General features: G+C 37.6%; 2 protein-coding genes across 2 annotated transcripts; one reads left to right on the top strand and one right to left on the bottom strand.

Moving 5' to 3' along the window:
• The first annotated feature begins 4 nt into the window (after window positions 1-4).
• cfap43 (cilia and flagella associated protein 43) lies at window positions 5-17,681 on the top strand. Its single transcript, XM_072437378.1, has 38 exons — window positions 5-29; window positions 81-368; window positions 454-550; window positions 632-799; window positions 864-1,014; window positions 1,543-1,687; window positions 1,763-1,842; window positions 1,933-2,064; window positions 2,145-2,261; window positions 2,322-2,399; window positions 2,482-2,630; window positions 2,726-2,829; window positions 3,240-3,383; window positions 3,454-3,617; window positions 4,379-4,543; window positions 4,621-4,751; window positions 5,870-6,008; window positions 6,103-6,198; window positions 6,608-6,685; window positions 7,174-7,299; window positions 7,383-7,487; window positions 8,317-8,433; window positions 8,873-9,010; window positions 11,129-11,335; window positions 11,414-11,500; window positions 12,231-12,311; window positions 12,488-12,616; window positions 12,703-12,822; window positions 13,118-13,225; window positions 13,451-13,537; window positions 13,607-13,695; window positions 13,772-13,982; window positions 14,873-14,985; window positions 15,063-15,222; window positions 15,299-15,463; window positions 17,118-17,198; window positions 17,277-17,430; window positions 17,509-17,681. The coding sequence occupies exons 1-38, from the start codon at window positions 5-7 to the stop codon at window positions 17,679-17,681; spliced, it is 4,902 nt and encodes a 1,633-aa protein (XP_072293479.1).
• sfr1 (SWI5-dependent homologous recombination repair protein 1) lies at window positions 17,450-19,503 on the bottom strand. The gene is made up of 3 exons (XM_072436221.1): window positions 19,256-19,503; window positions 18,841-19,176; window positions 17,450-18,343 (listed from the first exon to the last, which is right to left on the bottom strand). Exons 1-3 carry the CDS (start codon window positions 19,358-19,360, stop codon window positions 18,155-18,157), a joined length of 630 nt encoding a protein of 209 aa, XP_072292322.1. The 5' UTR covers window positions 19,361-19,503; the 3' UTR covers window positions 17,450-18,154.
• Window positions 19,504-24,511: the final 5,008 nt, after the last annotated feature.

Here is a 24,511-nt window from a genome sequence, read left to right as displayed (position 1 = left end):
ATGGATGTTTCTGCTTGTGCAAACGTCAGGTAAATAACATGTTTGTAACAATGCACTTAGTGAAGTTTACATACTGTAAGAAAGCTCACATTTTTACATCTGTTTGGCTTGCAGGTGGATACAAGGATTTACAAATAAGGACGTTTACTTTGTGGACAAAAGCACCGTAGCATACCCATGTGGCAATTATATCTATTTTTTAGATTTGACCACTAAAAAGCAAAGTATATTTCAGGGCCCTGGCAGTGGTGTGAGTGTGTTCACTGCAAATGGAAACAATGGAGTATTTGCCTTCACTCCACGTGGGCTGAACCCGTCTATATTTGTGCACAGTCATCCCACGTTAGGATTAAATAATGAACTTACAGGTGAGATGTGTGTGTTAAAAGTCAGCCGACAAACTCTACACATACAATCTTACATATTTTCTTATTAACAATATTTTCATTTTAGGATCGTCCAAACTTGATTACATTTCTTTGGCGTTAAGTGATGGTGGGCCATATTTAGTGAGCTGCTCTTCTCTTCCAGACTTCACCATAACAGTCTGGTAATGTTGTTCATAACTTACTGTTTTCTTCTTCCAAATAATATAATTGTTCCAAATTTGTGTCTGAATTGTTGTTAACAGGAATTGGGAAAATGCAACACCGCTTTGTCAACAAGAACGTGGTGGGAATGATGCATGTTTTTTAGTATTTAACCCTTGGAATTGGCTCCAAATTTGTGCTATAGACAAATCCTCTCTCACTGTTTGGAATATTGAGAGGAATGGAAGTCTTCATGTTCTTAAACCATGGTAAATATGGAGTCATATTTTAATGAAAAATGTCCATAAGGAATCACTTTTGTTGTTTGTTCAGCCCAGTGGAACTTCCGGATGTTGATGGGGCCAATGCAAAGAGATTTGTGCTGAGCTCCCACAGTGTCAGTGAAGAGCTTTGCTACTTTGGGCCTGAGATGCCTCCATCAGCGATCGCAGGCCTCAAAGGTGACAAGACAGAAGACCTTGTGGTTAGTGTCATTCTCGCCTTATTCTTTCATTCAGACATGTGCATCTCACTTAATTACTATTGTGTATAAAAGGGTCATTTGATCCAGAGGCTTTTCTTGCTTTATGCACCTTTAATGTAACAATCTTCTCTGGTGCAAGGTGCTTTGCCTGAAATGTTAGTATGGCATAATCATACCTATCTCTATGGAGAAATTCAGTTATTGCCAGCAGGCCAAGTTACAGGTCAGATCTGCTGAGGGGCGACACGCTTGCAGTATATTTTTATAAAGTTGAGCATTAAAGACACATGTAGTGAATAATTGCAATATAAATAAGCAATTTTCAGACCCTCCACCAGAGATCTAGTGCACCTTAAATATATACTTTATCAGAAAGACCTAATAAGCAGAAAAAAATAATGACATTACATTCTCTCTGTACATACATAAAGTAGTTTGGGTTCCTTTGCATCAATTCCCAAAAATCCCAGATATTCTATTTCACCGAACACAACTTTTAATTGCTTTTATACCACTTTTTTCTTTTAGAACAAGCTTTTCCAAAAGGCCAGAGTGACTCCTGCTGCCATCTGCTGGACAACCACATCACAGCTGTATGTGGGCTGCAGAGAAGGCTTTCTGCTGCTTGTTGATCCGGAGAACCTCTCTGTCTCCACTCTCTTCAATCCCAAAAGTAACACAAACATTTATGTACATGCACTGGAACTGTACACAGACTGAAATATGATATATGTATGTTTCTTTTCAGCTCCTAATGAAGTCCCTGAACTCAAACATGGCTTTCAAGCTCTCGCCCTTCATAAAGACCACTTGATTGCAGTGGGGAAAGTGTGTAACCTAAACAGACAAACATACAATCATTAGAAATATGAGATAAAACAGTTTGTAGCCCTGAGTAATATTACATTTTCCTTTCAGAATAATGTAGTTCACGACTTACAGATAAAAGGAACACAGATTAAAATAACAGAAACATGGGAATTAGCCTGCCCTGTTACAACTATTCTGTACTCACCAAACTATGAAACTTTACTCTGCACTTCTGATCAGGTAAGTGCTTCACACATGCCTAATCACAATGTATGATTTCTAGTCAAATACTGCGCAATTTCATCCAACATAATTTCTAGGGTCAGATTTTTGCGTTAAATAAAAACCTGTCGGAGAATATAACAAAGATCCTGGATGTTTCGCGTGGGGACTTTGTGGCTTTGTCTTTCTCGCCCACTGACAACAACATATGTCTGGTAAACTCTTATAAATTATAGTTTTTGTTTGTGAAATGAAACCTTTTTATGTTTTTTCAGACTGTGAGGGACCCGGGACAGCTTCAGGTGTGGTCGACAGACGGCACAATCCTCAGCTCCTTATCTCTGCAAACAAAGGCAAGAATTCAGACATGCTTAGAACATGTAGCGCTGATGTGCTGTCAGCTCATGTCAGTCATCTCTGTCCCGTCCCATAAAGATAACATGTCTGGCCTGCTGTCCCATCGCAAACTATGTGGTTTTGGGAACGGCTTGTGGAAAGGTTGTCTTCATCGAGGTCAGAGATCCACAGCAGCCTCGCGTGGTGCACCAAACCCGCCTCTATCACACATCTGTGGAGCATTTAGTGCAAGTATTCTTTCAAATATTTTCCAAGAAACCAGCATGTACTTCCATTGCCTTTTTTATGAGTAAAAAAACTGTTACATTTAACTATTTTACAGGTTTAATCAACACGGTCACTACCTATTTGCAAGTGGCCCAGATTCTTACTTGTATGTTCTTGATCCTAAGCCATCGTCAATGTTTGCTGTCTTGGGATACACAGGTATACACTAGAATCACAATCAAGGTTTGTTTTCTCAGTGTCAAATGTCAGCAGTCTCATCATGAGTTAGCATGAGTCAAAGGACTGGCTGTGACTGTGCAAAAAACTGATGAAAATGACTTGTCAAAACTATGTGTAGGCAAAATCTGGCATCTGTCAACACAAAATACAAAGGAGAAGCATCAATTTAGTGCAGTTATGTTCAGAGATGTACCAATACTGGCAAAAAGACAGGATTAGGTTGGTTCGGGATAATGATTAAGGGTTTAAAGACTATTTAAACACTAAACGAAAGCTTTCACATTAGTTTATGGGGTACTGTTGTTGAGTTGACTGATAAAAATAAAAAAAGAAAACAAGAATTGATACTTCAAATTGTGTGTGTTTTGTTTCTCTCTTTATTTTGGCAGTTTTACCAAGCCCGTCTTTGACTCTATCTGCTCAGTATGTAAAGGGAAGTGAACAGGTGAAAGTTCTTGCATTGTGTGTCGACTCAGACAAGAACCACAGCAGGCAGCTGACACTGTTATCGTTACCTGCAGAGAACTTTATTGGTAATAAATGGCCACTGGATTTATTGGACATTTGGCACATGACCATATCTGTACTTTTTTCACTTTGCAGAAATTCCCAATAGTGTAGAGCGAAATGGATGTCTGTCAAATAATGTCCTGAATGTGTCCAAATATGAAGTTCCGTATCCGCTTACATCCTGCGCCTTGGGGAATAATGAGATTTTTGCTTACTGCCACGAAAAGAGGAGCCTGCAGTGTTTTGAGATTCCACAGGTATCGTAAAGTTACACCTTTATATAACATTCTCCTATTCAAAACTTTTGGTGACTAAGCTTGGATTGGACTCACACCACACCTCAAAATGACTCATTTGAGTCGATTTGGATTTGGATTCTCTGCCAATGTATGACTTCATATCTGTCAGAATATGGCAAATAAACTATATTGTATTCACAAATGTTTGTACCAGTATTGACTTTATCAAATTGTCTTGATTGTTAAAAACATGATTGTGCTTTACATTAGACATATTTAAATTAATTTAAGAGTGTATGCTGCTGTAACTTATTGGTGATTCCATAAGCATTTTGCTTTTGGTAATCCTGAGAACAAAGAATGAAAAAATTGGATTTACAAATTCCCATCATCAGGTCAATAATCAATAGATTAAATGCGTAGGTTGAGTTCACATGACATCACGTCATCCTAGAATCATAGTCAAAACGTTTTTCTACAAAAGTCTTCTCTGTCAGCATAAATGAACAAAAAGTACTTCTTTTTTCACAGCCTTTCTATTTATATTTGCCCACCGTCTGAGTTTATGACATAATCAAATTCTAGAACATTAACACCTATTTAATGGCAAGAAATGTCTCTTTCCAAAACTGTTCATGACTCACGGAAAGAAAAGTGTTGAATCCTCTCAAAAAACTCACACAAAGTTACTGGACTAACTATACCTCATCAGTGAATTATGCTTAATCAAATTGCTTCTGTTTGTTTGACACATGATTCATGAAGCACCTTTATTCCAGCACTCAGACTCCAGTGGAAGTGACCAGTCCATTCAGCTTAACCCTGTGGGTGAAGTAAAGGGCCACGCTTTGGGACCTGCTTCCCTCGCACTCTCTCCTCACAGGTCATGGCTCGCCTCCCTGGGCCGGGATGGTGTCCTGCAAGTCAGAGGATGTGCTTCAATGGTACAATGTCTTTCCTGTTAGTCCAAGAATACTTAAACTGTGAAACTGTGAACAACTTTCTTTTGATATTTGTACAGGATGAGTGCATTGAGCTACAGTGCCATTCCCTGTGCAGTACTGGAGTTCAGCTTGTGGCATTCTCTGCTGACAGCCAGAATATTCTGACTGCTAATACTAAAGATGGCTCCCTCGTGTGCACTGATCTGAGGTAAAGACTTTCCCAACATTAACATACAGTGCATACACTGCACAGCTGTGAACACCAGGGGAAACCGTTAGCCTCAGAAGTACACTCAGAGCCAAGTACAGTATACAAATTACTACTTTTTCTCTCTGTGGGTTTACTGTGAACTTCTATAGTAAATGAATGATAGTGGAAGTGATATGGCCAGAGAATGGAAACTGACTCCCTGCGATTGCCCCTTGTGGATCCCAGCCCACTCACATTCCACATCTGCCTTCTTTATACTCAAAGCATGTTTTCAATTGACCACAAGCCGTTTTATACACAATTGTTCAAGGTGAAGTATGAAAGGAATAGTGAGTCTATTGATGTCTTGAAAATATTGACATTAGCAAATAAGAGATGAATTGTCAAAATGAAACCTTGAAGCAAAGCTTGCATTATTGTGATTACTGCTTTTTCTTAACAACCTACTGTTGTGGTGCAAAAATACTCAATACAGTATTTTCCATTACATTTTAAAAAATAACATCTTGACTATTTTTGAGTATCCTGAAAAAAAAAGCCTAATCCAAAAGAGCATGTTTGGTCAAATCAGAGCGTGTTATTAAGCTGCATTAATTCATGATTCATGCGTTAATTTCCCATGATTAATCGCATGAGTGTGAACGTGTTAACTTTGACAGCTCTGCTTTAAAGGTATTCGTTGTGGTTTCATTCTCACACAAAATGTGAAATCTTTGTCAAATGAATCACAAAAGTGCAGTTTCCCCTTAAACTCTTATTTCAAGTTTACAACACAACTTTATTTTCTATTTTTATTTTTAATCAGCTCTTTTGTGACATTAAATTTAATATTTAACACAACATTCCCAATATCATCTACATTTTGATACATTGTCCTCCCCTAAGTAGTATAAGAGCAAAAGAGCAAAAGAGCAGAACAATTCAACTTCAACTTTAAGGTACAAAACGTTCTGTTGTAGAGTTGTTCTAACTACGGTACTAATTTAAACAGGTATGGATATTTGACAAAAATGATGTAAGGGTTAGTGTGTAAAATAAATTGCAATTTGCAACTATGGAAGAAACTGCATGTTGATTACTATATATATATATTTATATTTTCTGTATTTAAACAGAATGAGTGACATCGCTATTCACCAGGACTCTGATTACGAGGATCATTTAAAAAGCCAAATCCAAAGTGAAAACTCTACCCTCAGCGATATGAAGGAGTGGAATGAACAGATTTCTCTGAGAAAAGCTGAAGAGAGCCAGGTAAAATAGTTTCATATGCACTTAACAGATAACAACACAGTAAAAGCCAAACATTTGTCTAAAACTACTGAACGTGTTTGTCTTTTTTTACCAGGGAGGTGGAAGTTTGCTGTCTATAGATGTGACAGAACAAGATGAAAAGTACAAGAGCCTTTCACATAAGACCTGGTTGGAAAGTAGAGGAGAGGCGGTCAGTGACTAATACATTAAATAGTAATACAGTAAATACAGTTCTGGTGATAGCGGTTGTATGTGGCAGGTGTATAGAAGGAGCCCTTTGTAGCAGTCTGTTAATCTGTGTCCTGACTTATCATTTGCTGCTATAATGTGGGAATACAAACACTTGGATAATACTTTTGTTTTATAGAGCTTTTATCATAATAAACTGATAGAAGTGGCACTTTGTAGCTTGAACTACTTGGGTCTGTCAGTCTGTTTGATTGGTATTTACTGTGAAAATATTTGTTTATTAAAATGTAGATGATTTACTTTTTAGCTTTAATATTATACTTTATTATTTATTGTTTGAATGGGCTTTAATGTAGCCCTCAAGGTACTGACTTAAATTGAAGGTCCAACCCTTTGTTTGTGCTCAGCAGATTGTGAAAGAAGACAATGAAAAGTATTCGGAAACAAAGAAAAACCTGAGGAAAGGACTGAAAGAGTTACATGATGCAGTAAGTTCAGGAGTTCTGTTTTTGTAGTGTAAAGCGTGGCACATATCATGTCAAATAAATACAAATACAACAAAACACAGAGAGCAAAAAGACACAAATAAAAAGGGTAAAAAGAAGAAGGTCAGTCTGGCATGTGGCCCCTTTTTAAATGTCCAAATATGTCCATGATTGCATTTAACAAAGATTGAACAGAACAAACAAACAAACAAACAAACAAACATATTCAAAATAACAACAACTGAAATACATACAAACACCACCTCTGTCACACATGCAGCACTTTCAGTCATCCTCTCACACTTTCAGTCATCCTCTCACACTTTCAGTCATCCTCTCACACTTTCAGTCATCCTCTCACATGCAGCACTGTCATCTTCAAATACGTGACAGGATGTTGAAACTTGATGTGATATACATACATACACATTTTCATACAAGCAAATTTTACAAATACAAATTAAATATGTATAATAATATATTTTTTGCAGATACAAGACATGATGCGTGAAAATGAGAATGTTCCTGAAATGAAGCATCTGGAGCAAAAAGAGTTTAATTTGGATGTGGATGAACAGAAAGTACTAGAGGCTATAATGGAGGAAGAAGTGTTAAAGGTTCTACAGACTTGTTTTTGGATCTCATTCGAACTCAGATGTTACAATTCTTCAGTTTTTTAGTTTACATCTTTCTTTCTCAGGTGAGGACTGAAACTGAGTGGGACATTCTGGCAAAGTGCTACGACCGTGACAACCTAAAGAGGGAGTGTTGGGACGCCATGAAGGTCAAAGGCAGATCTGTTAAGGTGGGTTTTGTTTCGTTGTTTTTTGTGTATTTATACAATTTATCAACTATAACACAATATAAAATACAAGACCATAGAAAAGACATTAGATCACAGAAAAACACAAAAAACAAACGTGATAAATATGTAACGTGCCATTTACTTTACTTTATTTGTGCGTGCATAGGTAAATCCTTCAATATAAAATCAACAACACGCTTTAAATTGAAGCTATGGTTTAATTAAGTTAAGGTTAGGATCAGTCTCCAGGAAATTAATGGAAATCAATGTAATGTTCCCTCAAAACATGTGTTTCACCTTAAGAAAAATGTAATACCAATAGTAGAAATAATGATTGGAAATGTCAGAGAGAAGAGACGAGTCGACTATAAAACATAATGGTTTTTGTATTTTAGTATATTTTAATCATCCTTATCTAAACTCTACAGACTCTAAACTTACCTACCTTTCCATAACAAAGACAGTTACATTCTTAAATCAAAATGTCGAAAAAGGTTTTATCATTCATAAATATTCTCTATCTAGAAGCCGTCAGTCACCATATTTCAACCTTTATTTGGTTGATAATCTATTTGAAAAGTCTCAATGTTCAAAGAAATACTTGTTTGACTGGTCGACTACTTAAATAGTCGGCCATAATATGGATTAAATGTCGTTTGCATTGATCATCATTATGTCATCTCTCCTCTCATCCTCCTCCTTCTTCTTCTACTTATTATTTGTTGTTTTAATAAATGATGGACTAAGCATGTTCTTACTCTTAGTATTAGTAGTTTTATTTATGGATCTATAAATATTCAATCAATAACTGTTGTTTTTTGCTGCCTAGGCCTTTCACTCGGACTATGAGGTGAAGAACTACCCTCTGAAAGAACGCTCTAAACAAGCATTAGAAGAGCTGCGTCGAGTCAAGCAGATGAGGGAGATTGAAAAAGCCCAATGCACCGTAAGCAAACCTCATCCACACACCTAAACAATTTGTGGTTTAGACTCCAGATTACGCGGCAGAACAAGTCACACGTGATGAATTGTGAAATATTCGCTTCAATATGTGTGCTGTTTTCAATTTGCAGCAGAATGCAGAAGGTCAGGTGCGCCCACGTTGCTCCGACTGTGAAAAAAGCATTTCAAGTCAAAACAAGTTTACAGCTCGAAAACAATTTGATGCTTTGACTCACAGTTCTAACTATGACCCTTTAGTGTTGTAACTTTGGAGCTGGCTGAACGCACGCCAGTCCACAAGTCTTTCTAGATTTACAGCTGTGCGGCCGGCGAAAAAAAGGCGTCGCAAAGTTCTCAGTAATCGTAGGAGCAAGTTTATAATCTCCAAGCCGCAGAATTTGTCCTCAAACCTCTTGTAGAACGTGTTTTTCCTTCCATTTCAGATGCAAGAGGAAGAGGGACAGCGTGTGGACATTAAAAGCAGTTTCTCTTTTGAATTTGGATTTTCGAGTCCATACATCTATGATCAGTTTGAAGTGCGGAGTCGAGAGCAGATAGTCAACCAGATCATTCTGCTGCAGGTACAAGTACAATAGTCAACACGCGGACATTCAAAGTACTATAGGAAAGGTACATGAAGAATCAAGTATATAATATTATCTTTGTAGCATCTCATCTTATTAGAAAGCCATTTGTACAGATACATTTTCCGTGCGACCTTAATAGTGAAATATAGCTTTAACATAACTATTTCACTTTTCTAAACAGAAAATCTTTGCTTAGATTTTGTCTTTCTCGTGATGTGTGTGGGTTTATTGCAGTTTATACCATAATATTACATAAATGAGGAGATGTAATGACATGCAAGATCATATTTCAGAATAAGAGAAGGTTTATTTCTATTATCAAAGCTACTTCACAGGCTAGGGACCTGCTTTGGTGATTCAGTGCAACACATAACAATGTACAATAATAAAGAAAGATATAGTAAATCAAATAAGGCATGCATTAAAGAAAAAAACATTACTATAAGATAAAAAAAAGAAAAAATACTATAAGATTTACTAAAGATTCATTGCCAAAAATAGTGTGATTGTTCTGTTTATTTTCACAGTTATAAAATAGACAATGACATTTAGTAAAATATATATGTTATAAACCCTTGAAAATTCTTGAATGGAGGTAAATGTGTGGAAATTGGGATTAATTATGGAATGTGAAATATGAAGTGGTTTTGGCAATCAGAGTCTGGTTAGAAAAATGTTTTAATTGTTGTCGAATAAGCAATTATTACACACACTTAACACTTTTGGGGAGGCAAAATCTACATTTTTGGGTTTTACAGGACAAATACAAATACAGAAATGTTGACCACACAATATATTTTCATTTGATCAAGAAATATGTGTATTAAATACACAATACAAATTATACAACTTTTTACACAGATACAAGTCTGTGTCCCCCCCAGTCATTTGTAACGGGAATAGAATAGAAATTAACTGACATTTCTATCTTGGAAATTCAAAATTGTAGTTTATTTTTTGTCATAAATACTTCTTGCAATATAGATCTGATGACAGTTAATCCATGAAAATGTATTATAGTCCAAGCCATTTTACCTCCAGTCGCCTTCATTACAGAATTTTGAACAATCTGATATACATGCCATATCATACACCAATATTATGTCAGTTTGTTTTTTATGTATGCTTTAATTTAAGTCAGGGGTGAGAGTCAATACATTTTCTTCTTCCCACTCCTTTTCAAGCTTGAATAAGAAACAAAATTCTAGAATGTTTGTTTTGTTTTGGTGACCTTTGGTCTCTTATTAGTATTTATTGACTAAGATAAGATAATCCTTTATTGTCCACACATGGGGAAATTTCATTGATACAACGCAGTAGATACAGAGGAAAAGGACAGATCACAGAATATAAGAAGTTTAAAAAAACACTCTCAATAGAAGAACTCTTATAAACAAAAACTCCTATAGACAAAACCTCCCATTTCCCAACAAGGGATGGAGGGGAAAAATTAGGATGTCCGCCGGGATAACGTGACGATCTCCGGGTAAGACGATGGTTTTCCGCAGTTTCATGAGTTCCTCGTTTGTATAAACGCACCGGCGCCGATCCATACGGCGGCTGTGGCCGAGGAGCGCGGTGGGGCCGGTGGGGCTAGCTCAGAGCTAGCGCACATCACGACGACACAACGAAAAACACTCAATAATCCAGCCGAACAAAGTCGAAACAAGTTGAATTAAGCGATTCCAGCGCGTGTCCCGATCGTACAACTAAAGTAGAAAAAATATTTACAAAATACAAAAGATAAAGCACATAAGTGTGAAAAAAGTGTGAAAAAAGAGCGGAGCGTTGCACCGGGCTGCCAGCTGGACCGGCGCCTTTGTGACGTGTGTGACTAGATGAAATAAAATAATTTCACAATAAATGAAATAAATACAAATAAAATACAAAAAGAATACAAATAAAATACAGAAAATACAAATAAAATAAATATCAAAGTCTGCCTAATCAAACAATTTATGTGATCACATTCCAAAATTGCTGCCCTTGTGGTGCGTAATGAGCACGTCTGCAGTAGTTAGTATCTATTACACATGGTCTGACAGAGGGTGAACAGTAACTCTAATTCTGATCCATCTTACGGCGACTGACCTGGATGAACCTTTCCCCCAGGATGTGATCTACCAAGTCAAAACGGCTTTTAACAAGGAGTTTGATGCAGCACATAAACAGAAAGTGAATGAGCTAAACAATATCCAACACAGAAACAGTCGCATCAAAGAGCTCATGACCGACCTGGATCTCCATGACAAGATCTGGGAGCCGAGTCTAACTGTTGCAGAGTGTCCCGAGAAGCTGCTGACGGTCCAAGACTCAGAGGTCAGCAACAATATCTCATGTAAAAAACACCTCGATGTTTAGGATTGTATCAGTCACAAGTTGTTTTTTTGATTCTAGATTACAGCTGAGAAATACCTCACCCCAGAGCAAAAAGAAGAGCAGGAGAAGAAGGAGCTGGAAGAGAAAAGACGTTTGGCTTCCAAGGTATTTCCCCTATAAAGTGAAAGTGTTTGGTTTTTCACACTTGTTTGTTGCAAGTTTTACATTCTAAACATAGTAATCTGCAATGTGGTGTGTTTTATTCAATTTATAGGTGTTTAATTGCTTGTAAAAATACTTTCAAAAACACAGCTCTGACCAGTGACAGCTTAGTCTTCTCCAAAGTGACAGTGCATCTTTAAACACATTAATAGACAAAAATAGACCTCTGGTGGCTCCTTATGTCTCGTTTAGTGTTGAAAGCAATTTTTTTTATGGTTTAGGGCTGCACAATTTGGGAAAAATATGACATTTCTATGACTTGCAATTTTTATGTATCGCATTTTATGTTTTATTCATTGGATTCTGTTGGAAGTTCACATTTCAAACACGTCCAGGAGAATTGACAAGAAGACTGGAATAGGCCTGACAAACTAAATCACATGTATTTCAGAACATGTTTGTACACATCTTAACTACAGTGTTGGAAGTTTTTATACCGAACAAAACCAGATATTTTGTTGTTTGTGGATGAAAAAAAATGCAGATTTAGCAAATTGCTAATCCATTAAAATAAATAATGAAAAATATATATTAATTTGATTTCCTTTTGTCCTCGTGGCTATAGCATATTTTCTGCGATCGTATTTACCATATGCACCTCATTAAGACAACTATGACATGTTTTTTGTACTAAATAATAATGTACTTTTTATTGTTCTGGTTGTGTTTGCAGAATGATAACACCAGGGAAAGAGCTCTGGACGACATGATGGACGGAGTGCTTGAAGTGAAGAAAGAAGACATTTTAAAACTAGTGAGGCTTTTTTTGTACTTTGGTAACACATGTTCAGCTGCAGGAAGCATACTGTAAATGTACTACAATAAATGCCCGAGTGTCTATTGTTCGTGAACCCGAGACTTGGTTGGTGCCAGCTGAATTAGACAAATCAGAATAAAGGGCACATAGTTTCTTTTGAATCGCCTCCACAGGAAATTCCTCCGCCTGAGTTTGTTTTGACCAAACCTGAGTCCCAGTGGAACGAGGAGGAGAAAAGGATTCACAAAGAATACGAGAAGAAGTCTAAAAAGCTCAGTGAAGAAAAAGAGAAATACAGAAAAGTAAAAACAAACATAATAATACAATCAATTATGTTTTTTGTCACACATTCCTCTGAATCTGCGCATGTTTTTCACTGCATTTTCAGATCATGGAAAGTGAAATGAAAAAACTGCAGACGGCGACAAAAGAAGCCACGGAAAAGTTTGATGAAACTCCGGCAAAGCTGTTTGAGAGGAAAATTAAATGTGAAATGGCTATATATCAGGTGGACCACATACTTTATATGTAGAGTATTTACTGCATACTTCTAAAGCTCTTTGAGTAGTGAATACAACAACTGAACTAAGCCGTAAGCATTTATTAAGTTTGGACTTTTTAATAATGCAGTTAATGTACAAAATATTGAATCATTTTACTATTTGTGTCTTTTAAAGTGTAAATACATTTGACTAAAATACCAATGTTTTCTGGGAAGGATGTATATTTATGTTGCTTCAGAAACTAAAGCCGGCCTTATGTGGGATCCTAACTATAATTTAGCATTGTTGTTTCCTCCACAGGAACAGTTAAAAATGACCTATCTGCTCTACTCTCTGCTCATTGAAGAAGAGATGGGAAATCGAGAGGTGGAACTCAAGCTCAAACTTGAACAAGTGCTGACATACAAGGTCAGAAATTCAAAAAACATTTACACTAATGCTTTAGGAATTTAATCAGCGCTCACTAGAATTCAATATTTCAAGATTGATTCTGCATTTTATAGTAACATTCATAGACCCCGTGCACAGGCTTGTCCTGAGAGAGTGAACCTGTGCGGGGGAAACGCTCTTCATTTTGAATGCATAGTAGATTTACATCAACTGTAAAAAGCAGACGTTATGTTGTTTTGGCAGGATGACATTGCAGTAGAGGTGGTAAAATGCGAAGACGAAGTGGAGCAATTTCGCATGATTTACGACACTAAAGTAGCTGAGGACAAAGTAGGTCGTACACAATTTATAGTCAAATGACTTTAAGATTTGCTGTTGTTTTCAAATATTTTCTCTCAGGATCTTGACAAAGAATTCCGAAAAGAGTTCAGCGACGTACCCAGCCACTTTGTTGATGAACTGTACAAGTTGTTCAAGCGAAGACCCCGGTTTGTTGCTTTTCAGTACATTCTGAAAAACTCCTACCAAACATTACGTTATTATGTGCTTTTTTTTGCCTTATAGGGGTCAGAAGATGAGGGCACAGATCACTAAAACCCTGATTCCATTCAAAGACCCGACTTTGTGTGGGTCTATGGCTCCGGAGAGTCTGGGGAACCTGCTGAAGGCGGTGGACGAGATGGACTCACCCCAGAATATGCCAGAGGGTTTGAGTTCATTCATCTGGGACAGGTTCTGCACTTTCCGGAGAACCAAAATAGAGAGAGAGCACAAGGTCTGCAACGTGTCAAATATCAACAGTTTTCTCATAGACAAAATGGTCGTGTTCTTCAGTTAGTCTCAAAGAGTAGCTTTTTTACAGGCACGTGTGATTGTAATGTTAACCTAGGACTGTATATGCCATCTCATTTATCCTTTATAAAAATATCTGTTGACCTCAAGTACAACAGGAGCCATCTATTAATACTCATGTACTTGTCATTTGAAGAGTTTGTTGCTTGTCCTATCAAGTCTACAAACAAATGTTTTGACATTTAGCTGAGTAACTGTAATATTATATGTTCCGTCTTCATTTCTGGATTTTATATTTTAATATTCCATAGTTGTAGTGTTTTAAAGGAAGGGTTTGCAGAAGTTTGAGTTCAGATTTCATGATCTAGTGTCCCCAAATATAAGAAATGAACTATAGCTTTTACTGTTAACAATTGTAATATTGAATCATTCTTAATTACAAAAATCGTTAGACAGATGGTCAAGTTTTGCTTTTTAAAAAACTTTTCTAACCAGGTTAAAACTTCTCAAGAGCGATCCGTCTAAGAGGCTTTACATGATTTAAAGATTTACATGCATTTACACGTACAAATCCTTCATAGATTATTCTTCGGCTATTCTCAGTCTATCGACATAGATTTAAAGGCGTTTGGAAGGACCAGATCTCAAACACACATCATTCTGCAGCAGATCCCACTCGGAAAACACTTAAACTGAAATACTTTAAGGCATCGGCAACACAAGTTCAATGATTGTAATTCCTTAAATTAACTTCCTAAACCAATTGGTGCACAGTATACGAACAGTTCCTTCAAGATATGTTATTTTACCGCTGCGCTGCTGTGACCAAGTATATTTCCCTTGTGAATCTATAAAACATTTTGACTTGTGCAGGTAAAAATGAACGCACTGACTCTGGCTGAGATGCAAGCGTTTCTGCAAAAGAGGAGAGAAGAGGAGCGAGCCGCCACGGAGGAGATTCAAACTATGTCAGAGGAGCTCGAAAGGTATGTGTCATGATTGCTGATCCAGACTAATTGCTGCCTTGCCTTTTATGATGTGACGCGTTGTTTAATGTTTGTAGACTGCACAAAGTGAAGAGTCGCTTTATGGCAGACATTAAGGTTCAGTTTCTGCTGAAATGGGGCCAAGTAGAGGAATCCAACACAGAGCTCACAGTCAACTACTCTAACTCTCTGCTGCTCCATAGACGTGTGGTGGAAGACCTGAACAAGAGTGTTAGGGTGGGGCAATAGTTGTTCTCCAAAAGAATTGTGATGTATCAAACTGTTTTAACGTTTGGAGTGTGTATTTCATTAGATTCTAGGAGAGCAGAAGATCTCGACCATGGTGGCGTGTAAAGACTTCCGCAAAGGCTTCATTCAGCAGGAGTGGGAACACAAGAAGAAGACGATTCAAATTGAAGATCGAGAGAATAAAGCGAGAGACATCCAAATGTTAAAGATCTCTGAGGAGCAACAGGAGGTAACGCTGTGTTGTACAGATATATTCACCGTGCGTTCAGTGATCATTCAGTCGACTATAGCTTCGTCAATGTCATATTTTTGTAGGTAAATACTAAATAAAATGTCATCCTATTGACTAAAACTATATACAATTACATGCACTTGTCAACTAAAAGTACAGATATTTTTAAACCTTAATGAATGAAAGGAATGATTTGACTAGATTGAAGTTCCACTTTTCAATCCAAGAGTACCAATGACTAAAACCAGTTTGCAATAAACCATATGAGCTGCCATAATGTGTCTTCAGTGTGTCAGGTTCAGTTTGGACAATAATGATTGTAATTGCTGTAATTTACCGATTACAGCAATTAGCTTGATAGTTAACTTGATAGATAAAAGTTAGCTCAGGAACAAAACATTATGTGGGTAATGTATAATCTAGCCTAGAATAAAGAGTATAAACTATAATATGAAGATCAAAAAGGTTAAGAACTCCTGGTTTATATATGAGGTTTTCTGCACATACTGGTATTTACTTTTAATATTAGTTCAAGCTGGGATGGATCAAAATAATCCTAGCCAAGGTTCAAATATTTACAGAACTTTCAATACAATTTACTACAAATATCAGTGATATTTATATTGGTATCAGATCGATATTGTGATACTTAGTTCTAAAGAGCATTCATTCAAAGTCTGTCAGCAGTTTGATGCCGTTTGATTTGGCAGAGTCAGATGTTTGGCAGAGGATTATCAGATGAAGCTGATAACATTCAGCTGCTGTGTTAGTGATGAACAAATTATTCTTTTTTTGAAATTATTGGGGATTATAATCATTTTTTTTTTTTTTTTTACCTTGTTCAATCTGTGAATTGTAAATACACAAAACTCACTAAAAACTCCTTGTCATTCAACTTGTCATGGTTTGGTCCTGATCCTGACCCTGGTCCTGTTCTGGTCCTGTTCTAGTCCTGTTCTGGTCCTGTTCTGGTCCTGTTCTGGTCCTGTTCTGGTCCTGTTCTGGTCCTGTTCTAGTCCTGTTCTGGTCCTGTTCTGGTCCTGTTCTGGTCCTGTTCTGGTCCTGTTCTGGTCCTGTTCTAGTCCTGTTCTGGTCCTGTTCTGGTCCTGTTCTGGTCCTGTTCTGGTCCTGTTCTGGTCCTGTTCTAGTCTTGTTCTAGTCTTGTTCTAGTCTTGTTCTAGTCTTGTTCTAGTCCTGTTCTAGTCTTGTTCTAGTCCTGTTCTAGTCCTGTTCTAGTCCTGTTCTAGTCCTGTTCTGGTCCTGTTCTAGTCCTGTTCTAGTCCTCAGATTTAGTCCCAATGTTGATGTGTTGTGTGCGAGTGTCAACGCACGCTAAATTAACCAAAAGGCGGAGGTAATCCTTTAAACACATTAATATCAAATGAGTCATCCATCACACAATTTCCAACAAGTCCAAGAGCATAATTCTTTTACCAGGGCACACATACTGTACTTGCTTGGCATTCGTTTCAGATAATTGCTGAGGTGTGGCACACTTCCTGTCTTTGTGTAATTCAGTTTAAGACAGGAACGAAACATTAAAAGTACGATAAATTCACCCCAAATGCCCCATTGTGTTTGTGTTTGTACTATTTATGATCGAGTGTTGGTTATACGAGTATCTACAAATTCATTTCAAGTATTTTTGCAGTTCCTCCAAAAGACTGACCGCGACAGCCGGATGTCTCAGAAAGTCCATATTTTGGAGAAAACTATAGCATTTCAAGAAAAGGTGAATCAATATACCCGGTGTTTCCATAGCGCTGAAACGTTTTGACATCCACATCATAATCCCCGTCGTATTTTTCAGAGTCATCTAAAAAATGTGGCGCATCGCAAGAAGAAAATTGAACAGCTTAAACGCCAGGCCACTCTGAAGTGCGACAAAACCTCCGTGTTCGATTTCCAGCTGTCAGATATGGAAGTGGCTGTGGCAGAGAGGAAGGAGATTCACCACAGAATAGGTAAATAACGCAAACATAATCAATATTTCAGATTTATTTCAGACAGTACGACCACATGCACGTTCTTTCTTTATGTAGCTACAGATGAGCCCTCATTGAAAACAGAAGAACGTTATCAGGAAATAGTTCAAAGGGGGAAACTGAAGGACTTGGCCCAGGCGCAGGCCGAGGAGCTGTCTCTGCTTTGGGCTGAAGTCGAGCGTCTGAGGACAAGGAACTTTCCCTCGCTAAATCGGCTGAAACACCACTGAAAATGTTTACTTTAAAACATCTTGAACTCTTCCTTAACAACTAATAAACAATCAAACCTTTCATAACGCAAGGTTTTCAACAGCAACGAACTCAAATGTATTGGTCTTTTTTCTGTTTGGTGTGTGTGAATAAGGTTCAGGACCAATTTTAGTCAATGGAGCACAAATAAAATACACAAATGTTGAACCTTTGTGTTTATACGTGTTAGGAATTAGGTCTGCAAACTTACTGACGTCATAGTCTTGTGAACTGTCAACAATTACAACTGTTGATTGAAAAATAACAATAATTTTCTTAAAGTAATTGTCAGTTGGTGCCGACAATGTTGCACCAGCTGTTTCTTGTGTACAAACCCTGTAATTACCTCAAAACGGTTCATATTTGCTATTTGAAATATATATTATCCAACCGAGTTCTAAACAATTGTTAAACGTCTTGAAATGACATGAACCTATCAACCTATCGCATATGCTTATGTCGTGAAGTCGTCTTCCGTGCGATCAAAGTGCAGAATGTTGTCCTCCAAACCAAAGAGATCCATAAGTTCTGATAAAGTGGCTTTCTTTCCATGGATGGTGACTTCTGATTGCAGTTCACAAAGCGCAGCCTGGGCACAGCTCCGCCATTTGTCAATCAAGGACTGAAGTTGTGCAAGATTATTCTGGGAAAGATGTAAAAAGTACATTTAAATGTCTTGATTGTCAGCAATTATTGTGAGAATAAAGATCACAATTTAACTATTATTTGTGATCATTAACATCACAACCAAAACAACAATAGAATCCAACATTTTCTCTCCTGATGTTTTCTTAACACGTCACCGCTCCTCAATATGTCACCTGCTTTATGAAATTAAACTTTCTGAATGAAAAATTTGACATAAACGACAAAATAAAAAATAAAAAACACTTGACATTTAAGTTTGCTTTTTGAGGAAAGGCTTAACTTTGATTCTAAAATCGTCACATTTATTTCAATTGAACTTAAAAAACACACACAATTAGTTTAAAAAAAAAAATCACATTTCTATCAATTAAATGAATAATGTTTATTTGCTTATTTTATTTTGTCTTTCTGACCTAAATAATCACGATAAACTGAATAATATTGACATCCCTTGTTGTCACATGTGGAATATGATCTTAAATCCACAGTTACCTTGCTTCTATACATCTGAACCATCTTCAGTCTCCTCAAAGTCTCAGTCTTGTCTTTCACTTCCCTCCTCAGTTTGGCTGGTTGTTGAGTCAAGTCCAGACATGGTTCTGAAATGTGTCCAGAACATCCGAGCTGGTTGGAGTTTGCGTTCACGTCCACATTGTGCCTGATGATCACTGAAGGGTTATTAACAGTTTGTTTGGAAGCTGCCGTGACTTGTTGGGTTTCATCCTCTTCATCCACACACAGGCGTTTGGCCACGGAGAGAGGAGAGGCGAAGGAGCGCCTGCCTCTCTTCAGCCGCTCCCTCAGAGACGCGCTGAGTTTGTGCTGGGACTGCAAACACCAAACACCTCGTTTCACACACAATGTCACACAATGTCGCACAATAGAAGCAGGAGAAGCAGGAGAATACCTTTTCTGCACCAGAGCCACAGGGGCTTATGTCGCCTGTCTCGGTGTTTTCGGGTGTGCGATAAATAGGTTTGGATTTGGTCGCTGCTTTAGGAGTGATGTCCATAACTGTTGTTGTGTTAAACTGGCTCCTTCATCGGACTGAACTGGAAGATAATGAAGATAATGAGGATTAGTTACGCATTCGACTTCTTTGGGACGCTTTTAGTTGGTAAACAACGGTGAACTTTCTTTATTTCCGTGTTTTGGATCTCAAGAAAACCTCCAAGCCAGTGATTGGACTGATTTTAGTGACGTATGACCGACGGGGATGCTGGGTAATGTAGTCGAAGTTATTGAAAGCGTAAACTGTCTTATTTATATGTCCATGATTGAAAGCCGTGACTGTTTTTAGGTGAGACACTGCAGATGAATAGGAAAACATCTTCTCTCCGGTAGTTTCTTCACTTAAATGTAAGAGGGAAATTTTTATTTTTATTTTTCAAGTAAAAAACGGCCCAAATTGCACATATTTGAGATATTTAAATATGAAAAATTGACAGAACTAACACATATTAGGTACAGAAACGGAGGGGATACATCTTATGTAGTTTTGGAGTAAACTAGATCTGACTGAAAATTGGCTTGTAAATTCAAATTTTGAATGAAAAAAATGTCTTAGAAAAAGGCTTAAAATTAGATATCAACAAAACATTCTGAACGCTCCATCAAAATCTATTTAAGTACAATATTGTAAAGGTTGGTGTGTGTAGGTGCTACTTTAAGTGATCTTCACGTCCCTGTGGAATAGAAATAATTTTAAGAAAACAGCTATTGAAGTTATAATGTCTATGTTTGAAGTGGATTAAATAAAACATCTTTAAGAGCAGATTAGACCATTAGCTAAAGCCTATACTTTGAGAGGACAAACTGACAGAAAAACGTTTTGCCTGCACATGCATAGTCACGCATGCACGACTCAAGTGTCACATAAGTTACACCTGAACAGTGTGTGCCTCCTCAAATGATTCTATCCATTTTTAATCTAACGTTACACTTGCCTATGACCTAATTTATATAGATGAATATAAACCATATATATATATATACACTGTATTTGTATCAGGCTGTTTCAGATCGATAACAAAGATATTAGCTGCTCTTTGAAGTGTTACAAAGTCATGTTGGCTCCTCGGGACGTCTCTGCACCACCGGGGGGCAACAGCTGATTATTAGCCACTTCTTGTTCCTTAATATACCCATTATAACATGCCAAGGTTGCAATTAGAGGGACTTGCAGCCAACTAAGTAACTATTTACTCTTGGATGGGAATAAAATGTGATATAGAAGAGTTGTACACAACTTTGTGCCGACCATATGACCATCATCTTTTAAATTATCCACTGCAGGATTTAGTAGACTGGTCAAGATTTGGCTTTGTAAGACTTCATTTTCATTTGTTTACTATTTTGTCTAGTATGAGTTATAATGTTGCAACTGTGTGGTTTTGTTAAAATATCCTTGTATTACATTCATAATATTGATGAATTGTCCATTATTCTCCACTGAAAAGTTCTTTGCATTGCAATCTTTTTTCTCACAGCACACACGGTGGTGATAAACTGCTTCTGTAGCCACAGCTGCCCTGGGGCTGGCAAATGGTGGACAACAAGACTGTCAGCCTGCTACGCTAAAGGACATCATAATGACAGTTTGCGCTGGTCGTTATCAGACCATGTTGGGATTTTTCCTCAGTTTGTAAAGTGTAGTCTACTACCTCATGACAAAATATACAAAGCAGTATCTTTTGCTAACTCATGACTTTGAGGCCTGCACTACTTCCCACTTCCCCTTCTATAAACACTGGCGTCTGCTTGTGTTGTTGTTGCTTGGCTACCGCTGGTGGTGGGCTCCAGTCACACTGTGATTCACCTCTATTTAAGACATATATTTTTGAACTGATTATGTTCTTCTATCTTCAATCTGCTTTTTCCTTTCTTTAGCCTGAAGCAGAGGTGTGAATCAAACCAGAACTTGCCCTGGCTTGAACATGGCTACTTTAGTGAAACTGCACACCTCCAGGTTATGGGAATTGTTATCATTTAAAACATATGAGAGTGCAAATATGACAGTGGATTAGTCAGATATCGTTTACTTTGTTGAAGGTGACAGATGTATATCTTTACAGAATTGAGAGGCTTTGTGGCTGTCACAGAAAAGTCATAAAAGGTAAATGTGCTAATAATGACTAAAGGATGAATGGTTTGGCTATCGCTATACAAACCTTAGTAATGACAGACCCAATAAAATAAAACGAAGATGTATTTAGTTCTCTTAATGGGTCAGGTATAAGTCATGCTCTGCAGTGGTGGTCTCAAAATAGTAGTTTGAACTTACTACCAGCATTACTGCACATATAAAGACAGAATATACTTTACTCTAAACTAAATTTAGATAAAACTGTAAGACTAAACTAAGGTTATCTCAGGTAAGTACTGAGGTTATTTCAGGTTAGTTTCCAGTTTAGTTAGTGGCAATAGTAAAAAACAGTAAATTAAATTGCACATGACAGGTTCTCATGTCTTTCTAATTATCACTTTGTTTGGCAGGATAGTCCCTGTGGTAATTATTAATCATAGTTTTATTTCAGTCAAGTGGCAGTTTGTGAAGAACATTTTTTAAATAAAAGTTGAAAATTACAGGAAGTAGAGCTGAGTTCTAAAAAAGAATCCCCCTGTATATGTAATCACTAAGCGAGACTCCAATACAAATGCAGGAAGACTCAACTGACACTTTTATTTTGTTAAATGATAGTTTAAACAACTATCATTTAACTAAATAAAAGTGTTAGGTCAGGTATTGTGGAATGATTTATATGGATATTGACCTTGGTTTACTGTACGGTTGCTAATTAACAGTTGAAGAATGACCTTATATGACTTCACATCTGCCGCTCATGTCCAACCAGGAAGTAACATTATAAACCTCACCAAAACAAAACAAAAAAACTTGATGTTAAATGTGTTTGTCATGGGCACTTAAACGTTGCCTTGGTCATGTGTCATTCTTTCTTTCATAATGCTTTATATTGTAACTGTAGATGAAATCAAATGAGAGTCCAAAAAGACAACTGGTTGTTTATAAATGTAGATCCACAGGAAGGGGCAGAGCCTTCACTATTTCCTCTAGAAAGAAAAAAGGTCGCCTTATCTAAACTCTAATGGAGTTTAGATAAGGCCCTCTATCTCTGCTCAGGAACATTGTTTAAACTAACATTTATAATAATAATGTTGTGGTAATATCAACAGAACGAAAAAAATGGTGACTAATGTTCAGCTGCACAAAAGCCAAAATGAGCACACAGGCATGTTCTCATTTATCACTTTTGAAAAAGGCTGTGTAAGAATAATTTTAGTGCCCAATTTGTACACAAGGCAATTCAAAGTGCTTCACACACCAGAAAAAATGCTTTAAAATCACAAAGACATAAAAGAGAAGACTGCAAATAGAACCCTTATATGCACAGCTGAACAAAACTGTTTTTACCTTAGATTTGAACATTGTCAGTGTAGAACCTGTCTCACATCTTCAGGAAGACTGTTCCAGATTTTAGCTGCATAAAACTGAAATGCAGATTCCCCATGTTTAGTCCTGACTCTGGCACCAGCAGGAGGCCGGTCCATGTTTAGTCCTGACTCTGGCACCAGCAGGAGGCCGGTCCATGTTTAGTCCTGACTCTGGCACCAGCAGGAGGCCGGTCCATGTTTAGTCCTGACTCTGGCACCAGCAGGAGGCCGGTCCATGTTTAGTCCTGACTCTGGGCACCAGCAGGAGGCCGGTCCATGTTTAGTCCTGACTCTGGCACCAGCAGGAGGCCGGTCCATGTTTAGTCCTGACTCTGGCACCAGCAGGAGGCCGGTCCATGTTTAGTCCTGACTCTGGCACCAGCAGGAGGCTGGTCCATGTTTAGTCCTGACTCTGGCACCAGCAGGAGGCCGGTCCCTGAGGTCCTCAGAGTCCGAGATGGTTCATATGGCACTAACATATCCAAGATGTACTTTGGTGCTAGGCCATGGAGAGACTTGTACATAAGCAGAGCTGCTTTAAAGTCTCTTCTCTGAGCCACAGGGAGCCAGTGCAGAGACCTGAGAACAGGACTAATGTGATGGTACTTCCTGGTTCTAGTCAGGACCCGAGCAGCAGCGTTCTGAATGTACTGCAGCTGTTTTACAGCTCGTTTGGAGAGGCCAGTGAGCAGGTCGTTACAGTAGTCTAATCTACTGGAGACAAACGCATGGATAAGTCTCTCCAAATCTGGTTTAGACACTATACTTATGATTTTGGCAATGTTTTTAGATGGTAAAAAGCTGCTGATGTTAATGATTTAACATCAGTTAAAGTTCAAGTCTGAGTCCATTATTACCCCCAGATTTCTAACTTGATTTGTAGGTTTTAGAGCGAGACTCTGGAGGTGACCGCTAACACTTTCTCTTTGTTTCTTTCACTTTCACACTTTCTCTTTGAATGAATGAATGATTTCATTTTACAAGGCCCTTTAATACCACGTCATTATCGTGTATATTTCGGAAACTGCACATGCATCTTTGAAATCCTCACACGCCGTCATTCAACAACCACTTAGTTCCGCTCAATTGACAACGTTATCACTAAAAATACAGTTCCCCATATGTAACCATGCAATGCAAACACATGGAGCAATCTCTTTGTGGTATTAATCATGTGGTATTATTTTTATCTTCTCGGTCCCACAACCTGAATGTGGTGTTTACCTGAGGCAAGAAGGTGGTTTCCCTTGGTGCCAGCTTGCACTTGTGTTATGTACACATCTTGTTATCATCTGATTACACTTTGATATAAATGTGATGACAACTGTTAATAACCAGCTACAATGAGATGGAGATAAGAAAATTCTGTGCCAGTCATGTGCGCTGGTGGCATGGAGTCTGATACAGCAACCTGACGTAGGACAGTAAATGTTTAGATTGACTCATCGTAAAAGAAAAAGCAATTCCGGGCCAGAGACAACCAAGAGTAACAGTGTGAATGTGAATGTACAGCAGTGTTAATTCCAGCTGCTCAAATATTCGTTATAATTTATCCATCTATGTCATGTTTTTGCTGACTAAAACTAAATCAAAAGTAAGCATAAAGTCTAAAACTATGACTAAAATTAGATGCATTTTTGTCGACTAAAACTATGACTAAACGTTTTTGTCAACTATGATACAAATATTTTTGTCATATAATAAAAACTAA

This window comes from Eucyclogobius newberryi, unplaced genomic scaffold, assembly GCF_026437365.1.
Source record: "Eucyclogobius newberryi isolate DKJ021-1_F unplaced genomic scaffold, fEucNew1.0.hap1 SCAF_8, whole genome shotgun sequence".
In the NCBI taxonomy this organism is placed as follows: Eukaryota; Metazoa; Chordata; class Actinopteri; order Gobiiformes; family Gobiidae; genus Eucyclogobius; species Eucyclogobius newberryi.
Note: the sequence above shows the minus strand (reverse complement) of the source record. Positions and strands in the feature narration are given on the sequence as shown.

What these genes read in the sequence shown, in the direction of transcription:
- sfr1 (XM_072436221.1), bottom strand. Translation starts at nt 19,360, where the DNA reads ATGGACATCACTCCTAAAGCAGCGACCAAATCCAAACCTATTTATCGC. An exon ending in GTGGCTCTGGTGCAGAAAAG is followed by an intron (nt 19,177 to 19,255) that starts GTATTCTCCTGC and finishes TGGTGTTTGCAG; the next exon opens with TCCCAGCACAAACTCAGCGC. An exon ending in TTCAGATGTATAGAAGCAAG is followed by an intron (nt 18,344 to 18,840) that starts GTAACTGTGGAT and finishes CATCTTTCCCAG; the next exon opens with AATAATCTTGCACAACTTCA.
- cfap43 (XM_072437378.1), top strand. Translation starts at nt 5, where the DNA reads ATGTTTCTGCTTGTGCAAACGTCAG. An exon ending in AGTGTTTTGAGATTCCACAG is followed by an intron (nt 3,618 to 4,378) that starts GTATCGTAAAGT and finishes CCTTTATTCCAG; the next exon opens with CACTCAGACTCCAGTGGAAG. An exon ending in AAAAAGAGAAATACAGAAAA is followed by an intron (nt 12,617 to 12,702) that starts GTAAAAACAAAC and finishes CTGCATTTTCAG; the next exon opens with ATCATGGAAAGTGAAATGAA.